The 23245-nt window shown below is 35.1% G+C and overlaps 2 protein-coding genes across 2 annotated transcripts; one reads left to right on the top strand and one right to left on the bottom strand.

Annotated features, from left to right (window-relative positions):
- The first annotated feature begins 9864 nt into the window (after window positions 1-9864).
- LOC133324751 (probable malonyl-CoA-acyl carrier protein transacylase, mitochondrial) lies at window positions 9865-10974 on the top strand. Its single transcript, XM_061533591.1, has 2 exons — window positions 9865-10734; window positions 10802-10974. Exons 1-2 carry the CDS (start codon window positions 9913-9915, stop codon window positions 10967-10969), a joined length of 990 nt encoding a protein of 329 aa, XP_061389575.1. The 5' UTR covers window positions 9865-9912; the 3' UTR covers window positions 10970-10974.
- A 732-nt stretch (window positions 10975-11706) lies between these two features.
- Window positions 11707-22951, bottom strand: LOC133324769 (calcium homeostasis endoplasmic reticulum protein). Its single transcript, XM_061533609.1, has 13 exons — window positions 22927-22951; window positions 22658-22828; window positions 22112-22587; window positions 15258-15420; window positions 14992-15064; window positions 14475-14549; window positions 13943-14019; window positions 13666-13864; window positions 12710-13576; window positions 12468-12635; window positions 12119-12382; window positions 11887-12058; window positions 11707-11814 (listed from the first exon to the last, which is right to left on the bottom strand). Exons 1-13 carry the CDS (start codon window positions 22949-22951, stop codon window positions 11716-11718), a joined length of 2829 nt encoding a protein of 942 aa, XP_061389593.1. The 3' UTR covers window positions 11707-11715.
- Between the last annotated feature and the right edge of the window lie 294 nt (window positions 22952-23245).

The raw sequence follows: 23245 nt of genomic DNA, 5'->3' as shown, positions 1-23245 counted from the left end.
TTGAGCGCGCTTTTCTACCAAATTTGCTGCAATTTGGTATTTTGTATGGTAAGAAATCTCACCACCAAAAATTATTAATATTCGCCCCCTTTTTGGGGTAGTCCCCATATAATCCCCTTTTTTATATAAAAATAGTTATCGGATTTGTTCCGCGTTTTGAGTTTGGTTCTAAGACACTTTTGTTATCATTTCACCTGCGGAGGATACAGAGATAAAAAATAAAACGTAAGGTTCGATAATGAACTATAGCCGTATTTAGACCTAGCCCCTGATTGGAGGTTCCAGAATTTGAATAAGCTTGGAAGAATTTGAATAAGCTTGGAAGAAATAATAAGATGGGCAAAGTTCGGATGAAATCTAAATTTTCTGAAACGTATTTGGTCCAAAGAAAAAATTTTTTAAAATTTGTGTTATGGTTTACATAATCCGTTTTTAGAAATGTCGGTATATGTAAACTTTTTGGTATGTTCCCTATATTTTCATTTCTAGTAACTGTCAATATATCTATGGTGGAGGGTATCCAAAGTTCGGCCCGGCCGAACTAACCGCTTTTTCACTTGTTTTACTATATCGTTGATTTTTTTACTATATTGTTGTTTTTCTGTTTGTTTTTCTGTTTCGTAAACTGCGGTAAATTTTGGGGAAATACAGGTAGAAATCTATAAATATTATACATGGAAATGGGCATATAATCTCCATCATCAAAATAAACAAGTATCAATAAAATCATTAGGTTCGACCGGGTCGAACCATAAGGGGGACATTCATAATACCTAAAATTCCAAACTACATGCAATCAGGTTGGAAAATTCACATTCCGAAAATGAGTTGTGACGGCTGAAAAACATTTCTGAAATCCACAAAATACCGGTCCAAAACAAACTTCAATTCATTCAACATTAAAGAAATTTCAACAGAATGACTTTTCTAAATTTATTTCCTAGGAGGTAATTTATGCATTGGGAAATGGAAATGCTAACCATCAGAATGGAAACTGGGGTAGGAAATTACTCGTACCAAAACAAAACTCATATTAAAAATTGAGTTTTTCATTCACCAGGGATCCGAAATGCAAAAACACAGAGATAATTGGAAAACACAGCAGAAACACCATTATATGGAATTCGGTGGAAAAATTTTGTCTTCAAAATAACTAAAATGAGGGCTATTTTTAAATATGGATTTTTATTGACCACTTTTTGCAAACATGTATATCACCCACCAAGAATCCGTATATATATATATATATATATAAATAGGAATAATACTCTTACAAAAACATTATAAGGGATTTATTTGCCCTTACAATGTTTTTGTAAGAGGAATATAATATAAATTACCTAAAAATAAGGCAAATATTTGCAAATGAGCGTTCACATTGTTGGCAAATCACGCAAAAATTGGTTTGCTTTCAAATAACTTTGTTTGCACAAAATCAGCGATTGAAAATATTTTGTGGTCAGATTATGACAAAAAATATTTGACACTTTTCGTCAAATATTTGCCTAATGTGACGTTGCCCTAACACTATAAATCCAAAAATAGCTAACATTTCAATAAAAAAAACCTTAAGTATATTCCAGAAGAGATTTCCTCATTCCTCACTCATTCAAACCTGAAGCAACTCTATAATGAGTGAAGAAACTCTATTTATGAAAAATTGGAATCTGAAGTATACTGAAAAAAGTTTTTAATTATTTCCAACATTAAAAAAGTTATTAAATTTCTCTTAATTCTTCCATTTTCAAATGCTTCTGCAAGTAGGATATTTAGATCTTTAAAAATTTGCAAATCAGATTTAAGAATCAAAATGTCTTCAGAAACTGTTGCTGTAATTTTATTTACAAAAGAAGGCATACGTAGGAATGGAGGCCCAAACTTTGAACCCACACAAGATATGTACAATAGAAATTGGAAGAACTAATATATTTTTTTGGAATTATATTTTTAGTTATATAAGCTTGCTTTTGTCCTATATAGTATTTATTAACCAAATACAAAAATGTTGATACATGTGTAATTTTTCCCCAAATGTGTAATTTTTGTATCCTCCATATGTAATTTGTAGCTCCATTGGTGGCAACACTGGTGTATTTAAAAAACCAGTAAGGAAAGTCGTAAAGTCGGACTGGTCCGACTACATGATGCCCTTCGCCACTTTGGGTGTATTCCTCATATTTATCCTAACAGATGTCGCCTTTTCGAAGGAACATTGAACGATCTTAAATATGTGATCTTTATCTATATGCAAACCGACTTACATCAATCCCTACACATGTCATTCTGCAACCTATTTTGTAAATATGTTTTAAACAAACTTTACATATGCTATTTGGTATGCTTCACTGTTTAACATGTAATATCAATCAAGCACCCATTGATTATTTGGTGTACAATCAACATGAACAGGTCGAAATTATATATGAAAGCTATGCTATATCTAAATCTGAACTTATTTCAAGGAAACTTGCCCGAAATTAATTTATATTAATTTCAGTACGTTTCGCCAATTGGCCTAGCTATGGGTCTTTAGTACACCATTTACTTAAAACGGACAAAAGTACATATAGGAGCTATATGTAAATCTGAATCAATTTCAAGAAAACTTGACACACACAAGGTTATAGTAACTTCAGTACATTGTACAAAATTGTTTGCGGGTCGGTCAATCTTTGGTTCTTTAGTGCACATTTTACATTAAATCGGACGAAAATATATATTGGAGCTATATCTATATCTGAACCGATTTTCACGACTTTGGGACTTTGGAGACTCATTTACCTTAAATCGGACAAAACTATATATTGGTGCTATATCTAAATCTGAACCGATTTTCACGAAACTTGGCACACATCATTCTGCACCCAATTCAGTACTCTACGCCAAATGTCATGCAAATCGAATGATATATAGGGACTTTGGTGCACCATTTACCTTAAATCGGACAAAATTATATATTGGTGCTATATCTAAATCTGAACCGATTTTCTCGAAACTTGGCACACATCACTTTTTTTCGACATTCCCACGCCTCTCTTTCCCACCCCTGCCGACCGAGGGGGCGACCTCCCCTTACGTAGGGATCGCGTACACACCATGATCCGTATCATGATAAGATTTGAGACATGGTACAATTATAAAAGGTAACAGCAAATCCCAGCTGATTTGATTCCAACGTAATACTAGTGTCAATATGAATTTGACAAATTATGTTTTTAAAAATCACCCAACAGGAAAATTGGGAACGCATAAAATTTGAAATTGTTCTTTATTAAATGTGCTCCTGTATTCAATTTACTCAATCTGCCTGCTGGGAATGTTTGAGGAAGCAAATCTTTCTTCAAGGAATAACTCGCTATTCCCAGCATTTTCATATGTGTTACACATATATATGGCAATGGCTCAATTATAGGAAAGATGTGGAAGCGATAGAAATATAAATTTGATAGATTTTCTTTCATGTATTTCAATTTTATTTTGAGGATTCGAAAATATTTCATTTTCAAAATAAAAATAATTTGATGAAAATTTGTTTGTTTACATTTTTCTGTCAAATGAGTTGACACTAGTAGAACTTACAAAAACAAATTTCCATGTGGTTGTTGTATCGTTTTTTGTACAACAACACTTGCTGTTACCTTCTATTATTATAACATGGATTTGAAAGTGGAATAGAAAAACCAGCTACAGAATCTACTTCAACAGCCAGTTTGTTATTAAGTTTTACTACTCATTTAAAACTACAATTATATCACATTTTATTTGTTCTACGCTCAAGCAAAAATCTACATTAGAGCATACAGAGTTAAAGTCAATACATATTTTACTAAGTCTGCTTTTCCACAGGCAAATTTTTATTTGGCAAATACTGAATTTGTAGGCGAGAGGGGTGCAAGGAAGAAAAACAAAAATTTGTTCAGAATTTGCCATACACGCAAATTCTGCTTTGCTCTGTTCGTTGAAAACAATTTTGTTGACATTTCCTTTTGAACCTATTCGCTTTACTGACAAACAGCCGGCTTTTGTTTACAAACCTGTTTCTTTAATTTGTGCAAGTGAAATTTAATTTTTAATTTTTGCAATTTATATAACAAAATATATAAAAAATATTAAAAAAAAAATCTTTAAAATTCAAACACTTTTGACTTTTATTTTCTTTCTTTTGTATTCTGATTCGCAAATTTGGCAAAGAAAAATTTGCTAATGGAAAAGCAAGCGAAAATTTCAAAAGAGAAAACAAAAAATTTGCCAAATAAAAATCTGCCTGTGGAAAAGCAGACTAAGAGTATCTCCCATAGAGTAATTCGTGCGGTGGAAGTCTACATATAACCAAAGACATAGAAACCGTAAAGACTTGACAAAATGCATTTTGACAAAATAGTTTGTGAAAAAAGTATCCAGGGGGAATCAGGCATAACAGAGGCATGTTAACAATAAAAACGCAAATACGCGATAATGTGTGTATAAAATATAAATAAAATCAGAGATCTGTACTCAAAAAATCGGTTTTTATTTTGTAAGCTTGCGATATAGCGATTAAAACTTTAATATTGTTTGATCTGTTGTTATGATATCGTAACAACAGAGGAAAAGCCATCTATTGGAAATTGTGGACGTATCGATTGTCCTATCTTTATACTTTTATGTCTTTGGTATAACAGTTGATAGTGTCTACTAGATCGGAAAGGAACATTTATTCTCATGGTACAATTATAAAAGGTAACAGCAAATCCCAGCTGATTTGATTCCAACGTAATACTAGTGTCAATATGAATTTGACAAATTATGTTTTTAAAAATCACCCAACAGGAAAATTGGGAACGGATACAATTTGAAATTGTTCTTTATCAAATGTGCTCCCGCATTCAAGTTACTCAATCTGCCTGCTGGGAAAGTTTGAGAAAGCAAATCTTTCTTCAAGGAATAACTCGCCATTCCCAGCATTTTCTTATGTGTTACACATATATAAGGCAATGGCTCAATTATAAGAAAGATGTGGAAGCGATAGAAATATAAATTTGATAGATTTTCATTCATGTTTTTCAATTTTTATTTTGAGGATTCGAAAATATTTTATTTTCAAAATAAACATAATTTGACGATAATTTGTTTGTTTTTTTACATTTTTCTGTCAAATGAGTTGACACTAGTAGAACTTACAACAACAAATTTCGATGTGGTTGTTGTATCGTTTTTTTGTACAACAACACTTGCTGTTACCTTCTATTATTATACCATGATTCATTCTAATAGAAGAAATTAGGAAATCCGAAGGTATATTACCATTTAATATTTTTAGTACCATCATAGTATTCAACATAATTAATTTTAACCTACTAGAATAAGATGGCAACACAAAACGACTATTCTAATGTAATCCTCTCAGTGCAAAAAGTAAAAATTTGTTTCTGCACGAATTCGATTTTATCAGAATATATTGCATATTGGGGATCCCATACAACAGAACCATATTCAAAGACATAGAAACCGTAAAGACTCGACAAAATGCATTTTGACAAAATAGTTTATGAAAAAATATCCAGGGGGAATCAGGCATAACAGGGGCATGTTAACATTTAAAACGTAAATACGCGATAATGTGTGTATAAAATGTAAATAAAATCAGAGATCTGTACTCAAAAAATATTTTTTTATTTAATAAGCTTAAGATATAGCATTAACAACGTTTAATATTGTTCTCTCTGTTGTTATGATATCGTAACAACAGAGGAAAAGCCATCTGTTGAAAATTGTTTACGTATCAATTGTCCTATCTTTATACTTTTATGTCTTTGCCATATTCTAAAATAGGTCTAACAAGAGACGTAAATAGTTGTTTTGTTATATAGAAGAATTCTTGAATTCTTTGGCCCACCGTTTTATAAATCCTAAGACACCGAGGATTGTTAAAATTTAATTTTGGATCCATTAGAATACCAAGATCAACGAAAGAATCTACATTTGATAAAACCGAACCATTAATATAGTAATGTCTTATCGAAGAAGAATTTCTAGAAAAACACATACGTTTACATTTATTTAAATTCAAGGCCATACAATTTAGTCTGCACCATTGAAATAGGCTATTTAAATCATGCTGGAATAAATCAGCTTGCTTTTCAGAATGATGGGTAATGAAGAACTTGACATCATCTGCATACATTAGCAATTTGGAATGCGATACAAAATTTGGCAAATCATTTACAAACAATAGAAACAGAATCGGGCCTAGGTGACTTCCTTGCGGAACACCTGATGGAACATTAATCGATTTTTAAAGACATCCCTCAAACAAAACTAGCTGTGTCCTATTTTGTAAGTAAGATGAAATCCAATTTACCAAATTTTTACTAAAGCCAGTATGATTTAATTTATAAAGTAGAAGTTCATGGTTAACCCTATCAAAAGCTTTACTAAAGTCTGTATAAATTGTATCAGTTTGTTTACGCTGAACAAATAAAAGACCACTACGAAAACCATGTTGATATGGACTTAACGAAGGGTTGACTTTTGTGTGAAATAACGGTAGTAATAAACTTTCGAACAATTTTTTGTATTTTAAAATTGTAGGCTTAGAAGAAACTTTTCTTTTTAGATTAACAAATTTATAAAATGATTTTGTATTGGATTTAAAATTATCCTTAATCTTGTCAAGATAAAGATTAAACAACCTTCGGGATTCTATTGTATATTTCGATCTAGCAACAGAATAGTTAGCCTGATTTTTTATATTTTCTAAAAATTTTATTTTTTGAGTTTTTTATACTTGAAAATTCGCATGTATTACATGGATGTCTATCAGTGTTTCTAGTAGGAACACATTCAGAAATAAATTTGTTTAGAGTAACATAAAATGTATCTATTGTAAACTCGAGATCAATAGGACTCTTACAAAGGCATATAGAGGTCCAATTTACAGATGAGATAAGTGAGTTGAGTTTGCAAAAGTTCGTTTTTATGCAATGAAAGCCACTTCACATATGGCATATTAAAATCGCCAAGAACTAATAATATATGCATTCTGGACCTAATTTAGTACTCTGTGCCAAATTTCGTGCAAATCGAAAGATATATAGGGACTTTGGTCCCCCATTTACCTTAAATCGGACGAAAATATATATGGGAGCTATATCTAAATCTGAACCGATTTTTCCCAATTTCAATAGGGTTTGTCCTTGGGCTAAATAAGTGACTTGTCCAAACTTCATCCGAATCGGATCAGTAATCTTAATTCCAAATTTCAGGATTGCAAATCTATCTGTTCACCCTACTCCAAATTTAGTGCCCATACTTACAAATTTCCAAACCTACATCTAAACCCCAATCCTACAACCCAATTTCAGGATTCCAGCCCGATTGTTTCACCCAAATTCAAATTGTACCAAATTTAGTATTATTTAGTGCACATGAGTTAGAATTTACATAACTTCTTACATACCCCAATCCTAAACTCCGACATTAATATTTATTCCATATTTCAGGATTCCAGCTCTATCGGTTTACGCAAATCGAAATTTAGTACTATTTGGTACCCAAATGAACAATTTTCCAAACGTACATCTATAACCCAATCCTACACTCAAACAGTAATTTTATTTCCAAAATTCAGTGTTCCAACTCTATCGGTTCCAAGTTGTACCGAATATATTACCAAATCTAACAACATATCCCAATCCTAAACTTTGGGGCACCATTTACATGAAATCGGACGAAACTATATATGGGAGCTATATCTAAATCTGGACCGATTTTCACGAAACTTGGCAGACATCATTCTAGACCTAAATGATTAGGCTGTACGAAATTTCGTGCAAATCGAAATATATATAGGGACCGTTTACATTAAATCGGTTTGTTTACAATTTAACATGGACAGACAGACGGACATGCATGCATAAATCGACTTAGAAAGTGATTCTATGCATATTCTCAAAAGGAACCATGTGTCTATCTCGTTTCCTTTTGCCTGTTACAAACATATGCACAAAGACATAATACCCTGTACCACAGTGTGGTGAAGGGTATAAATAATAGCTGACAATCATTTGAAATGAATTCAAAGCCAGTGTAAATAAATTCATTTTTGGTCTGTTCCAGTACTTTTTAATAGTAAATCTAGTAAAAGGGAAACATTTCAAAATTGCTCTCAGAGTGCAAAATAATTTGAAAAGTTCGGGAACACAAATCTAGTAAATATGCCAAAATTTAATGGTAATACTTCAAAATCAACATAACAGCCAATCAGAAGTAGGCATTCGTATTTACCAGTTTTACTCGACCAAATTTCTCGAGTAAAAAGTTTACAAAGAGAGAGCCATTTTGTTTTGTGCTCTCTTAAATTTGAGTCAATGTTTTACGAGTTTTGTGGGTTGAGGAACGGTTTTCGAGTAAAATGTTGCAAAACATGTAAAATGAGTAGAATCTTTTAGGTTCTGGAACGGAACTTTTATTTTCAGGATTTCGTAAATCCACATCAGTACGTATGTAAATTGCCATGGTATAATAATAGAAGGTAACAGCAAGTGTTGTTGTACAAAAAACGATACAACAACCACATGGAAATTTGTTGTTGTAAGTTCTACTAGTTCTACAAACAAATTATCATGAAATTATTTTTATTTTGAAAATGAAATATTTTCGAATCCTCAAAATAAAAATTGAAAAACATGAATGAAAATCTTTCAAATTTATATTTCTATCGCTTCCACATCTTTCCTATAATTGAGCCATTGCCACATATATGTGTAACACATATGAAAATGCTGGGAATAGCGAACGATTTGCTTCCTGAAACTTTCCCAGCAGACAGATTGAGTAAATTGAATACTGGAGCACATTTAATAATGAACAATTTCAAATTGTATGCGTTCCCAATTTTCCTGTTGGGTGATTTTTAAAAACATAATTTGTTAAATTCATATTGACACTAGTATTACGTTGGAATCAAATCAGCTGGGATTTGCTGTTACCTTTTATAATTGTACCATGGTAAACATGGTATAATAATAGAAGGTAACAGCAAGTGTTGTTGTACAAAAAACGATACAACAAGCACATGGAAATTTGTTGTTGTAAGTTCTACTAGTGTCAACTCATTTGACAGATAAATGTAAACAAACAAATTTTCATCAAATTATTTTTATTTTGAAAATGAAATATTTTCGAATCCTCAAAATAAAAAGTGAAAAACATGAATGAAAATCTATCAAATTTATATTTCTATCGCTTCCACATCTTTCCTATAATTGAGCCATTGCCACATATATGTGTAACACATATGAAAATGCTGGGAATAGCGAGTTATTCCTTGAAGAAAGATTTGCTTCCTCAAACTTTCCCAGCAGGCAGATTGAGTAAATTGAATACAGGAGCACATTTAATAATGAACAATTTCAAATTGTATGCGATCCCAATTTTCCTATTGGGTGATTATTAAAAACATAATTTGTCAAATTCATATTGACACTAGTATTACGTTGGAATCAAATCAGCTGGGGTTTGCTGTTACCTTTTATAATTGTACCATGCATGGTAGATTGCCTATTAAACAATCATATGTTGAGTTGCGAATCAGCTGTAAACAAAAAATTTCGATTCTTAACCCCCTACTTTTGACGGAACTTTTGTTTTGATCATATCTTTATCTGTTATTTTCTTCCACACCATGTTTGTACGGCGTAAGATTTGTCATGGCCATGGACTTATAGTTGAAATTTTGTAAGAGACCGGTGATAAAATCAAATCTGTCCATTGGACGCACATAGATTCAAGATGTTTTTGAACCCATTACGTACTAGAACTATTTCCAGCTTGAAACGTTTGTCACACAGACGATATGAAAGCAGCAAAGTTCCCGAGACCAAAGTCGAAGAGGCGACTGATTCAGTCGGCCAGTCTAAATTGTTACAGAATATGTTGGAACCCGATGAGGTAGTGAGACCGAAAATCGATCCCAAAGAAACGTCCATAATACTTTTCCCCGGCCAGGGTACCCAGTATGTTGGCATGGCCAGTAAACTGATGCGTTTCCCAGAAGCAAGGCGTATCTTTGATTTGGCCAATGAAGTATTGGGTTATGATTTGTTAAAACTATGTCTGGAAGGACCAGTGGATAAATTAAATCGCACCGAACATGCCCAACATGCTGTAATGGTATCGTCACTTGCCGCCCTAGAGCAGCTGAAAGAGGAACGCCCCAAGGCGATTGATACGTGTGTGGCAACTGCTGGCTTCAGTTTGGGTGAAATAACAGCGCTCGTATTTGCCGGAGTATTGCCATTCGACAAGGCCCTGAAATTGGTACAGATTCGTGCCAATGCTATGCAAGTGGCCTGTGATCGTGTAGCCGGTGGTATGGCAATGGTTCTGTACGGACCGGATACGGAAATCGGTGCCGCATGTGCCAAAGCAGTTCAATGGTGCGTTGACAAGGGTATTGAAAATCCCTATTGTGGTGTATCGAATTATATGTTTCCACACTGTAAAGTTGTTGGGGGTAATATCGAGGCCATAGAGTTCTTAGAGAAAAATTCCAAGGCATTGAAAATAAGGCGAATCAAGCGATTGCCAGTCAGTGGAGCGTTTCACACACCACTTATGGAAGATGCCATAGAACCGTTTGCAAAGGCCCTAAAGAAAATTCCCCTACAGGAACCAATTATACGGGTTTATTCCAATGTTGATGGAAAGCCGTATAGGCATGTGCCGCACATATTGAAACAGCTACCGAAACAGGTAATTTCCGCGATATTTTGTGTTTTTTTTTTTTTAATTAAATAAAATTCTTTGTTTTAAATTGCAGATTGTTCGCCCCGTTAAATGGGAACAGACAATGCATCAAATGTATGAACGTCAGCAGGGCCTTGATTTCCCGCGAACATTTGAGTGTGGACCCGGAAAAGGTTTAGTTCAAATTTTAGAAAAAGTCAATGCTAAAGCTGCCAACACAGCATTGAGTATAGAAGCTTAATTGAATCTTTGTAGAATGTGGTTTTGTTGATATATTCCTAATAAAAAAGATGTATATTTGTTATGTTTGTATGAAGCGTAGTTTTTAATGCATAAATTTAAAAGTCAATCGATTCCAAAGCGGGTCAAGACGGGGCTTACCAAAAATGTGCAGAGTATGACCCAATCCATATCAAAAACCTTCTGGGGATTGGAAGGAAATTATGTTTATCATCAGTATGAGCTAGTCCTATTGGCTACAACTTCAGACCTCCAGATTATGTTTCAGACACATATGGATAGGGGAATTCTGAGCTCTAAATCATAGTTTTGATTAATTGTATCATTAGATTAAAACATTTTTTTTATTTAAATTTAAATCCAATAGTATTGGAGTATTTTGATATTACCCGCTGATTTACTGTTTTAATATACCCAGCCAGCTACATATTTTTTATATGAATGAATGTCACCGCAGTTTCCTCATATTGGTTCCATTTCCTACGTTATATTGCTCTAGCCAATTGTATTTGTGCACTCTACTATTTCATAATAACAAAAACAAACACAATTTCAAAATGCAAACTATATTTGTTGATCTTAATTTCATGTCACAACAACAAAAAATTATCTTTTTATAGCACATAATCTCTTTTATAAAAGATGAAATGAAAAATGATGATTGACTTGCATTAAAATTCATTAATTTTTTTACAAAAAAATATGTAATTAACTTAGCCACTTAAATATAACTTTGTATAAATGTCTTTAGCTTTTCTCATCACGTGTACGCATACGAAAAACAAATGCGGCGCCTTTATTTTTGCGAAAGTTTTCATATGGGTCGTTCATATTAACACCGACACCCTACAAATGGACACAAAAAAAAAAACATTGAATTAAAAATGATAAAAATTTCAATGGCAGGAATCAACATACTTTGTATAAATCTTTTCGATCTCTTACTTCACCGCCGGATATGGGCTGATCAATACCCTGATTTTTTGTACCTAGACCGGTACCAGCGCCGGACCAACCCATTTTCATTAACATTTGATGCCCTTTATTTGATTCGTCAATGAAATCATTTGGTTTTGCAAAAGTACTTCCTCTAAAAAGGTAGTTGGAGTTAAGAAGGAATTCATCAAGAATTATAAAACAGCCTACTTACAAAAAGCTTGGAGGTGTAACTGAGCGTTCTCTTTCACGTCTTGTGTTGCGATCATTTTCTCTGTCACGGTCACGTTCCCTTTCTCGGTCTCGTGGAGGGGAACGTCTAGGCGAACGGCTTCTTCTATTGTAACGATTATTACGTCCGCCTCCACCTCCTCCTCTGTCGTTGCGATTCGGTGTGGCACGTACTGGCGAACGAGAGCGTGATCTTGAACGCGTCCTCGACTTACGAGGCGAAGCAGAACGGCTACGACTCTTGGATCTATAAAAAAACATATTTATATCGGCATTAATTCACCAACTGTACGCCAGATTCTTCGAAAGATATGTATCTATTTTTAAATTACCTATAGCACCGTTTGTTTGTCTTTTTGGGTTTTGGTTTTTCCAAAACAATTGGACTTGGTGAACGTGATTTTTCTCGAACTCCATTTCGAATATCTTCTTCCTTTTGTTTACGTGCAGCATTTTTGACTTTGTAATATTCGTAGAGACCCAATTTCTCCCAGCCCTCACTGAAATACAGAAAAAATGACATATACATAAATCACCTTAAATTTCAATTCGGCTCAAAACCACTTTTACTTACTTATCTCTTGGCCTATCGTGTGTGGGTAATGAATAGAAAGCTGCCAGAGCATTTGTCAATCTTTCCGTTTGTGGAGCTGGTGGTGGCAAACGAATATCCTCCGGATCTAAGGGCTTATAATTGTAGTCCTCCAAACGTATTAGCGGCACCATAAGGCCGGCTGGTAAATCATAATATGCAGCCGAAGGTTTGGGATCCTCTTCAGGTTCTTTCGACGATAGTTGGCCATCATCAACTGGGCCCATGGCATGTGGTGTTATTGTTTGATTATCATAAGCATTTGTTGGCTGTTGTTGTTGTTGTACCATTTGCAGGGCGGCAGCAACATTCCGAAGATCCACATTTAAATTGGAGACATTATTCAGGATTTCTCCAGGATTAAGGGAATTAGGTGGAGCATTGATCATGGCTTGATTTTGCGGAATGTTGCTATTCATTTGAGCGTAAGGAGTTTGTTGCATTAGGGGTGGAATTTGTTGATTGCTGGCCACCACCACACCTGACCCAGCGGTGGCAGCAGGATTAACAAAGCCCGGTGGTGGCTTTGATAAATCCGGTATAAAGAAATTGTTTGCTGCAGCTGCTGGGGCATTTGGAAAACATTGAGCATTGTTGGTATTTGTATGTGCCGCTGAATTGCCAAACGGATCCGTGTCATTCATAGGGGGCATTGCCATTTTTTGGCCCATTAACGTGGGCATAGTTTTGGCTTGTGTTTGCTGCTGCTGCTGATTTCCTAACGGCATTATTCCCGAATTTGGCATAACACTTGCCAACATTTGCTGTTCCATTTGTTGTTTTTGTTGTTCCAATTGTGTTATCTGTTGTGCAGCATGTTGTATAAACATTTGATGTTGTTTTTTATAGCTAAAAAAATATATAGTATTATTATACGAATGAATTTGTGTTATATGAATGCTTCCAGAGGAGCTTTCCTCCATTTGAGAATATCATACTTATCCATTTGCGTTTTCAGAGCCTGAGTAAATTTGCTTGTCGTTTCATGATGTAAATTTTGCAAATTTGTTTTATACTCTTGCATTGAGGAATCCGGTGATTGTAGTTTCGATATAACGCATGCATCGAAAAATTTCGCTTTCGATTCCCACAAAGATAAGAGTTTTGTTAGTTTAGCCCGCTGATCGGTATTGGCAACTATATTTTTTTTTTTTGGGAAAATATATATGTGTAATTAGAGAATATTCGTAAGGTTAGTTCGGTTGAGAAACTTACTTAAATCGGCACTACAGAACATTGGAATAACCACATTCTCTAAGCTATTCTTCAAATCATTGGCATTTTTCCGAACACTGTAAAATAATCAATAATTATTAATGCTTCATTTTTTAGGAATGCTGGACATGCACAAAGGCCTTTAAAGCTTGCAGCAAATTGTAAACAAATAAAAGGAATTAAATTGTCGTACTGTAAATTATTATCCCTTTGAAGGACAGTTATTGTTTGTTGCTATCTTGTAAATGTGAATTGAAAATGTTTTTTGCGTTTGTGGGTTAGAGACTTGTCAACTGATTTCTTATATAGTTTTATATTCAGACGATGGCTTTTGGGAGTACTTGGAAAATATGGAACTAGTACTGTTTAACGAGTGTGTATAATATCATTTATTTTGTTTTAACAGTTGTGAATGGAGCGGTTTAGAATTCTATTATGAAGCCATATTTTCACTTTTCACATTTAAAAGTGCAACAATAACATATTAGAAACGTATAACGTATACAACAAATAAAACAAAATATATACTTACCAATGGTGCAGTATATCATTAATTAAATATATAAGATGCAATTTTTGCTGAAATGTTGAACCATCTGCCAAAGCCCTAAAAATAAATTAATAAAGAATATGTTTTTGTTGTTGTTGTTTTTCGATTTGCTCTGTTCGCTCGTCTGCTTTCAGAGTTGTAGGCGTTGAAATACATTTTAATATCTAAATGGTCATGTCATGTTTATTTTAAGGTAAGAGTAGTCCGTCATCTCTTTAGTACGTAAGTCCAAAATAAAACAAATGAAATACTACAACTCATCATGTAACAACATCCAGTAACAACAATAAGCAAAAGTCCTTCTCCATATGCAGCGAACGAACAACATATTATAAGGCAGTAGTTTGATGTGAGCGGTTTTGTTTTATAAACCTCGATCGGTCTCAGAACAATAACATAGTTATTCAACAGTGGTAGTAGTAGTAGATACGATAGTATACAATAGTTATAAATACAATAAAAATTAGTTTCAAATCAAACTTATAAGTAACACGCATACTTCTTTAAAAGATATTGTAAAACGACATTGTTTTTAGCGCTGTCGGATGAATGCTGTAATATCCAGTTTTTGCCTAAAATTGCAACATTTAAAAATATTACTTCATTTGCCAACCAACAGAAAAATTAAATATATATGTAAAAATATTGTATAGGTATTACAACAATAAAAGAAATATTTTTTTTTAAAGTTAACTTCTACTAGAGAAATTTAGAATGGAACAAAATAAATACTATTTGATGATATGGTTTCTTTTTTATATTTACCTTGAGAAATACTATCCTTGGTGCAGGCATCAATTATCGGCTGCAATATGCCATCAAATTCTTTAAGGGAGATATTTTGTTCCTCGGCTTGTTTTTCCAATTGTTTATTTTGTGCTTCCTCTATCGCTTCTTCAATTTGTTTCTTTTGTTGTGTCACCAGTGCCTAAATATGTCCCATTGTGTGTTGGTTTCAATATTTATGGTATTTGTTTGATTTTTTCGAAAATTCAGTTTCATATTTGATAGGGGATTGCAACAAATATATTTTGCACAGAGACATATGTTGTTGTTTAAATGCAAATGCATTTCAAACAGTTTTATATGTGTTTTGTTTTTGTAGCGGATATTATGGATTTTTAGTTTTGGGATTTTTCGAGTTTGGTTTTTTTAATAAAAAATATACAAGTAAAGTAAAATTTTAAATGTAGAAATTTCATAATGTATTTAATGGTATGTAAAAAAGAAAAATAAAATTAAATATAGGAGCATATGATTATATTCGGAAAAATATACATCCCCCTCTTAAAGAATAGTTTGTATCCCCCGATTTGTTACTTCAGGAAATATATACATAAGAAAGATATTTAAACAAATATAGAAAAAAAAAGAAACGATGACCAAACAGCCAAAATATTTTACATACAAGACGGTGAACACAGCAGCAGCCATTTTTTTAGGATTTTTTTTTAAATTTTGTTATTTCTGATAAGTGACTAGTTAAAATCGCAATGTAATTTGAGAAATACAGTTTTTATTGGAAGACATTTATTTAATGCATTTCAACTGAATTGAGAGAAACACAAAAACCTTTATATAATCATAACTAAAACATAACAACCATCATCAAAATGGCTTAAGTTGATGTAAACTGGTAGGAATATCTCACTCATATCCCAAGAACCCGATGAGCATCCAAACCACAAACAAACTTTTCGTATATTTAGATATCAGGGTATCAGCATGGTCGGTACAACCAAGGCTGAGACAATACCAAAGACGTTATCGTTATACATCGAATGCAATGAAATACCTATCAACGAGAGAACTTTCCACACAATTTTCGAGGATAGTTTAAGAAAAAGCTGATAATATACCAAAGCACAGGCAGATATGTTATGCATATCCGATATGTTTTTAAATGGAGTAGCTGAATATACAAAAAAAAAGCACGAGAATTAAAACTTCGCTCTCTAAATTGAAAATAGGGCGCAATGTTGGCCACTCGCAACAACAGTTGATCTGACGCTTGACGAAAAATATTGAAAGAAATAATAAAAGATATATGATTTTTAATAAATATTTGAGAAATATGTAGAGTAACTTCGGGTAATATGGACCACCATTTTCTTTTTTTAAATTGAGTGGCTTGACAATGAGGATCAGTAAGTTAAAGGTAGGTTATGGATTGGTTGTGATAGGTCCCACTTCTTTATAGTGGTCCACATTACCCGACATTGAATATTTTTATCTAAAAATAATTATCGGCTTCAAAAATAAATAAAAATTAAAAATCACCGATTGCAAAAACGTTCGACTGTTGTGCTAAAAAATTCTCAAATCACACTTATTCAATCTGAGCTACATTTTCAACATTGCAATTATTTATTAAAAACCAAGTTTGATGTTTGTTTTCACTAATTAGGAAAACATTTATCAAGGCGGCATTGACATATTTCAAGCATTTTCTTAGATATGGGGGTGGTCCACATTAGACGTATGGTCCACATTACCCGAAGTTACTCTACTGCAACTTCCGATAACGTCAAATATTAACACACCGAAAATAGTCCCAAGGACACAGAAAAAAAAATTGGACCTTTAATGATCACTAGTTTAAATTAGCTTTCGGAAAACCCGAGTCCATCAAATTGAGTCAAAATTAGCTTCCGTATACATTCAATTAATAGGGTTAGCTTTGTCCACACATAATTGCTGCTTTGCAATAAAGTGAGAAAAACATTGAAATGATTTGGGTCGGATTAACTTCCGTATACATTCGAATAAAAGGGTTAGCTTTGACCATAATTGTAACTTTAAATCTGACAAATACTTTTGAGATAAATTGAAAATACTTCGAAGTCAGTCTTACATCTGTCTTATTGCTGTCCAAGAATAGAAGTAAATAAAAATATAAGTAAAGTAGTATATTCGGAGGGATAGGATATGTGTTTTCCAACACATCTTCTTCGTATTTTGAATTGGAAAATTGCGATGGATACGCCCTCTACAGTGAAAATATTAAGCGGAACATTTAGCAGAAACTGCAAAATACGCCAGTTTCTTAACAAGTTATTTTAAAATATTGTTACGAATATAACTTTAGATTTAAGTTAATTTAGATGAATTCCGTTAATTTAAGAATTTGAATTGTAACGTAAATTTCTACTACGCAGTTTATTTGAATAACTTCACAACAACAACCACTGTATAGATTTTTCTACATCCTTCCATTTCCTCTCTCATTTTCTATTTTGTTATTGTCGTACAATTCTTGTTAAATGTTATTCCTCTTTCTTTGTTATTCCCTCGCCTGTATATGTGTTGTTGTTATTCCTCTTTCATTGTTATTCCCTCGCCTGTATATGTGTTGTTGTTATTGTAAGTTTGTTTACTCAAGTTTGTTGTTGTTATTGTTCACTCAGTAATTTTGTTGTTGTTATTGTTACTCAATGTGTCTGTTGCATTGGTAGATTGTTCGTGATCTAGGTGTTACCAGATCGTCTAGAAACTTCTGTAGCGGCAGGCAGGGCTCATATAAATAGAGGGAATGGAAAGGCAGTGAGTTAGTTGTGAATCAGATCGCGAATTGAAACCGTCGTGTAAAGTAAAGTGCAAAGTAAAGTTGTGTGAATAAAATCATTGTAATAATCGTAATCAGAACGAACCCGCGTTTTATTTGGTACGAACTGTATCGGGAAATAAAACAACGTCTACACGGGATTTAGTAAAACCCAAGAACGTAACAATTGGTGTCGGAAGTGAGATTACGATAATACTACGATGAAGTTTAAGGATCTACGAGTGGAAGACTTGAAGAAGGAGCTGAATAAATTGGAATTGTCCTCTACTGGCAACAAGGCTGAGCTACAAAAACGTCTGTTGGATGAGTTCGAGCGCCGTGGTATGAACATCGATACATATGAGTTTGACAGTAAGGATGAAGTGGATTTATCGGAAATGGGCGAATCCAACGGTGGGGAAGTCTCGTCAGTAGCTGCCAGGGGTGACGATTTCAGAGAAATGCTGGCTAAAATGTTCGAAGAGAATTCCAGAAACACGAGACGAATGTTCGAAGAGAATTCCAGAAAGTCAGAAGAAAACTCGAGACGAATGTTCGAAGAGAATTCCAGAAAGTTAGATGAACTCAAGGCGGAGAATTGTAGAATGTTTGACGAAAATTCGAGAATAATGAACGAGAAACTCGAGAAAATTACAGAAGTTATTGGAAGGAGAGTGGAAACCGTGGAGGTCCAAATTAAAGAGTTGGATAAGAAAGTGCAGTCGGTCGACGAGAAGATTCTGTCTGTGGATGAGAAATTTCTGGCCCACGACCACAGGTTTACGAATCTGGAGAAGAAAATTTCGGAACTGGAAATTAAAGGTGGTCCGGTGCGAGTTCCTGATAACGCACTAAAAATCAAACCTCCTGTATTCGACGGCTCTACGTCATTCAATGTTTTCAAGTTACAGTTCGAGACAGTGGCTTCTAGAAATACGTGGAACGACAGCGACAAAGCGGTTGCACTACTTCTGGCATTGAAGGGCAGTGCTGCTGATGTTATACGGAGTATTCCTGTCGCTTCTAGGAACAACTATGAAGATGTTATTGCTGCACTGGAACGTAAGTACGGTGGCGAACATAAACAAAACATCTACCTTATGGAATTAAGGGGAAGAGTACAGAGGGCAAACGAGACGTTACAAGACTTCGCAGCTGAGGTGGAACGTTTGGTGCTAATGGCGTATCCAGGAGAGAATCACCCATTGCTGGACCGTATGAAAATCGAAACCTTTGTGAATGGCATACGTGACCCTGAGATTAAATGTGCAACATATGCGTCACCAAAAGCGTCATTTGCAGAAACTGTGTCGTTTGCCCTTGCCCAAGAGATGGCAAGAATGATTGTTAAGCCCCAGACCCACAAGATTAGCCAACTGGAGACCGAATGTTACGAACACAAATCTCTCGTCAACTTGATCAAGGACGCCATGAGGCGGGTAATAGAAGAAACAAAGTCAGTAGGGATGACTAAGCGCAGGATTAGATGCTACAACTGCGATAAAGCAGGTCATATTGCGCGCGAATGCAGAGCTAAGCGCAAACGATCCAGGTCATCGTCACCACCTCTAACGAAAGATGGTAGAAGAATGGCTCAACAGTCCACCAATGAGTCACCGTTAAACAGGATCGAGCACAGAGAAGGCGGAAAACACGATAATGCTGATGCCCTGTCTCGTCGGCCATGCAAGGCAGAATACAGGCACTGCTCAAAGGCTGAGAATAAGGAGAATATCGTTGATGTCCGACTATTGCAGTTTGAGTCGGGTGAAGATTGGTCGACGGAACAACGAAGAGATCCCATTCTGGGCAAAGTAATTTCGGCCATTGAAACGGGCAAGCGACCTAGTCGTAAAGAAATTACCTCCGAAAGCCCTCTTTTAAAATCCTATTGGGCCCAGTGGGACAGTCTACTTATAAAAGATGGCTGCCTATATCGCAAATGGGAAAGTGAGGACGGTAAATCTCACCGGAACTTGATCGTCGTCCCAGACTCCAAAATAAGAGATGTCTTGTCGGAGTTTCACGATGGGCCAAGTGGAGGACATCTTGGCATAGCAAAGACCGCTGAAAAGGTAAAGCAGAGATTCTACTGGGTCGGCTGTCAAAAATCCATTGCCGACTGGATCGCCAATTGTGAAAGGTGCATAAAAGCTAAAGGTCCAACACGGAAGAGTCGAGGCTACATGCAGCAGTATAATTCAGGAGCCCCTTTTGAAAGAATCGCAATGGATGTAGCTGGACCGTTCCCCACAAGCGACTCTGGGAACCGGTATGTCTTAGTGGTCATGGATTACTTCAGTAAATGGCCGGAGGTTTATGCTATCCCAAATCAAGAAGCCAGGACAATTGTGGATGTGTTCAGCAAAAATTGGATTTGTCGCTATGGTGTTCCATCTGAGGTTCATTCCGATCAAGGTAGGAATTTTGAATCAGCGATCTTCAAGGAAATGTGTGACTCCTACGGAATCAAGAAAACCAGAACGACGCCCCTACATCCACAATCAGATGGCATGGTGGAAAGATTCAATCGCACCCTGGAAGAGCATCTACGGAAAGTGGTGGACAGTGGCCAACGAGACTGGGATGAGCATATTCCCAAGTTTTTACTGGCTTACAGATCGGCCATTCATGATTCCACATCCCGGACCCCAGCCAAAGTTCTGTTCGGAAATGAATTAAAGCTACCTGGCGACTTGATATTCGGTGCTACCCCAAATGATGTGAACCAAGATGAAGACAGTCAAAGCTCTTTTAGTAAAGTCCACGATGCAGTTCGCCATCGAATAAAAATGGTTAGCAACCGCATGAAGGCAAGGTACGATCGAGCGGCAAATACCGATGGGTTCCAAGAAGGGCAACTGGTACTATTGTTCAACCCACAACGAAAGAAAGGACTATGCCCCAAATTGCAAACGCACTGGGAAGGACCCTACAAGATTGTCACGAAAATAAATGATGTGGTTTATCGCATCCAGAGGAGCGACAGTCCCAGGTCGAAGATGAAAGTTGTACATTTGGAGCGGCTGACCCCCTACGGAACGGGAACTGTGCCTATTCGGGACGAACAGGCTTAAGCGGGGGGCAATGTTACGAATATAACTTTAGATTTAAGTTAATTTAGATGAATTCCGTTAATTTAAGAATTTGAATTGTAACGTAAATTTCTACTACGCAGTTTATTTGAATAACTTCACAACAACAACCACTGTATAGATTTTTCTACATCCTTCCATTTCCTCTCTCATTTTCTATTTTGTTATTGTCGTACAATTCTTGTTAAATGTTATTCCTCTTTCTTTGTTATTCCCTCGCCTGTATATGTGTTGTTGTTATTCCTCTTTCATTGTTATTCCCTCGCCTGTATATGTGTTGTTGTTATTGTAAGTTTGTTTACTCAAGTTTGTTGTTGTTATTGTTCACTCAGTAAGTTTGTTGTTGTTATTGTTACTCAATGTGTTTGTTGCATTGGTAGATTGTTCGTGATCTAGGTGTTACCAGATCGTCTAGAAACTTCTGTAGCGGCAGGCAGGGCTCATATAAATAGAGGGAATGGAAAGGCAGTGAGTTAGTTGTGAATCAGATCGCGAATTGAAACCGTCGTGTAAAGTAAAGTGCAAAGTAAAGTTGTGTGAATAAAATCATTGTAATAATCGTAATCAGAACGAACCCGCGTTTTATTTGGTAGGAACTGTATCGGGAAATAAAACAACGTCTACACGGGATTTAGTAAAACCCAAGATCGTAACAATATTTATAATAAATCTAAGCACGCAAAATACCATAGTAGACATATGGATAGAATATCCACAATTCGAAACTTTTTTGCATTTTCTTGCATTTAATCAACAAACAATATCAAATTCCGAAACAGAAAACTATGAAATAAAATATCTAAATATTATATTTCACCCTCTCACTCCACATATACATCAAAGCATTATCCCACAGTATATTAACATAAAAACATATTTGTACCTATCTCTTCTCAAAGCAAAAGATGCAATATCTTCGTAAATGGATTATATAAATATGTATAGATATATAAAAGAGATGGATATGGAAAAACATTTACCGTATGTTGCGCAGTTAAATTTGCTTCCGATTGTCGTATTTGTTCTCGCAGCGTATTTTGCTGCATGTTGATCGCCTCTATTTGTGCCGTTATGGTCATAGCCAAAGACTGTTGGTTTCCACCAATATTTCCGGTATTGGGTGGCTGTGATTGTTGTCGTTGGTGTTGCTGTGCGGATTGTTGTTGCTGCTGCTGTTGTTGTTGTTGGGGATGCTGTTGCGGCGGCATTCCAACATTCATTGGCCCTGATGATGGCGGTGCGCTATTCCAAAGTTGATGACTAGGAGGTGGTTGATTCATGGCGAAATTGTTTCCATCCATCATTTGTCCACCGCCTTGGTGATGTAACATATTTGGCGGTGGTCCTTGGGTAAAATGTGCCGATTGCTGCTGTTGATTTTGGTATTGTTGCATTTGTTGCTGTGGATGCATCATTGGACCAACACCTTGTTGACCTTGTCCCTGTTGTTTTAAGTCTGAAATATGCCGACAATGTGGTATTTATTAATTTGCCGGTTGAATAAGAACTAATTTGATCAGGCTTACAAACTTGCTCGGCTTGAACACGATATTGATAATACGCCGCATACTCTCCTCCGTATAAAAATTCAAATTTTGGATTATTTTGTTGTTTTTGTTTGGTGATCATTTCAAATTCCGGTCCATTTCTGGCAACGAACTCTGCCAATTTGTCTATAATATTGCGAAGGCTCGCATCTACAAAGGAAGAAAAAGGGAGTTTTAGTTATCGAAATAGAAATGAAGAGGCGTGTGGTTTTCCATTGTCACTAATACTATTTATTCCTGATTTTTACCTCTAGGCGGTGGGGGACCATCCATTATAGCCGGTTTATTATTAAAATCTCAATTATTTATGAAATAATTTATATTTTTTATACAAATTCTAAAGATTCACGCAAAACATGTCACGAATTTTACTGCGGTTGTCAAAAGAAATATACTTTTTTCTCTAGGACGCCATATTTATGATTTGACGTTTAGGGAAAACGATTGAACACAATGAACCGTATGATGTAGTAGCGGTGCAGAGTCAAAGTAGTCAGCCGCCAGTACATTCATAGGAACGCCGTCATATTTAGCAAGCCCATGGCATACAATAAAAAAAAGAAAAAA

This window comes from Musca vetustissima, unplaced genomic scaffold (genome assembly GCF_032173495.1).
Source record: "Musca vetustissima isolate MV318-11 ecotype Yass unplaced genomic scaffold, APGP_CSIRO_Mvet_v1 utg2274, whole genome shotgun sequence".
Classification (NCBI taxonomy): Eukaryota; Metazoa; Arthropoda; class Insecta; order Diptera; family Muscidae; genus Musca; species Musca vetustissima.
The sequence above is the reverse complement of the archived record's forward strand: the minus strand, read 5'-3'. Positions and strand labels throughout refer to the sequence as shown.

What these genes read in the sequence shown, in the direction of transcription:
- LOC133324751 (XM_061533591.1), top strand. Translation starts at nt 9,913, where the DNA reads ATGTTGGAACCCGATGAGGTAGTGAGACCGAAAATCGATCCCAAAGAA. An exon ending in TGAAACAGCTACCGAAACAG is followed by an intron (nt 10,735 to 10,801) that starts GTAATTTCCGCG and finishes TTTAAATTGCAG; the next exon opens with ATTGTTCGCCCCGTTAAATG.
- LOC133324769 (XM_061533609.1), bottom strand. Translation starts at nt 22,951, where the DNA reads ATGGATGGTCCCCCACCGCCTAGAG. An exon ending in CAAGGATAGTATTTCTCAAG is followed by an intron (nt 15,065 to 15,257) that starts GTAAATATAAAA and finishes TTGCAATTTTAG; the next exon opens with GCAAAAACTGGATATTACAG. An exon ending in ACAAACAAACGGTGCTATAG is followed by an intron (nt 12,383 to 12,467) that starts GTAATTTAAAAA and finishes GTTTTTTTATAG; the next exon opens with ATCCAAGAGTCGTAGCCGTT.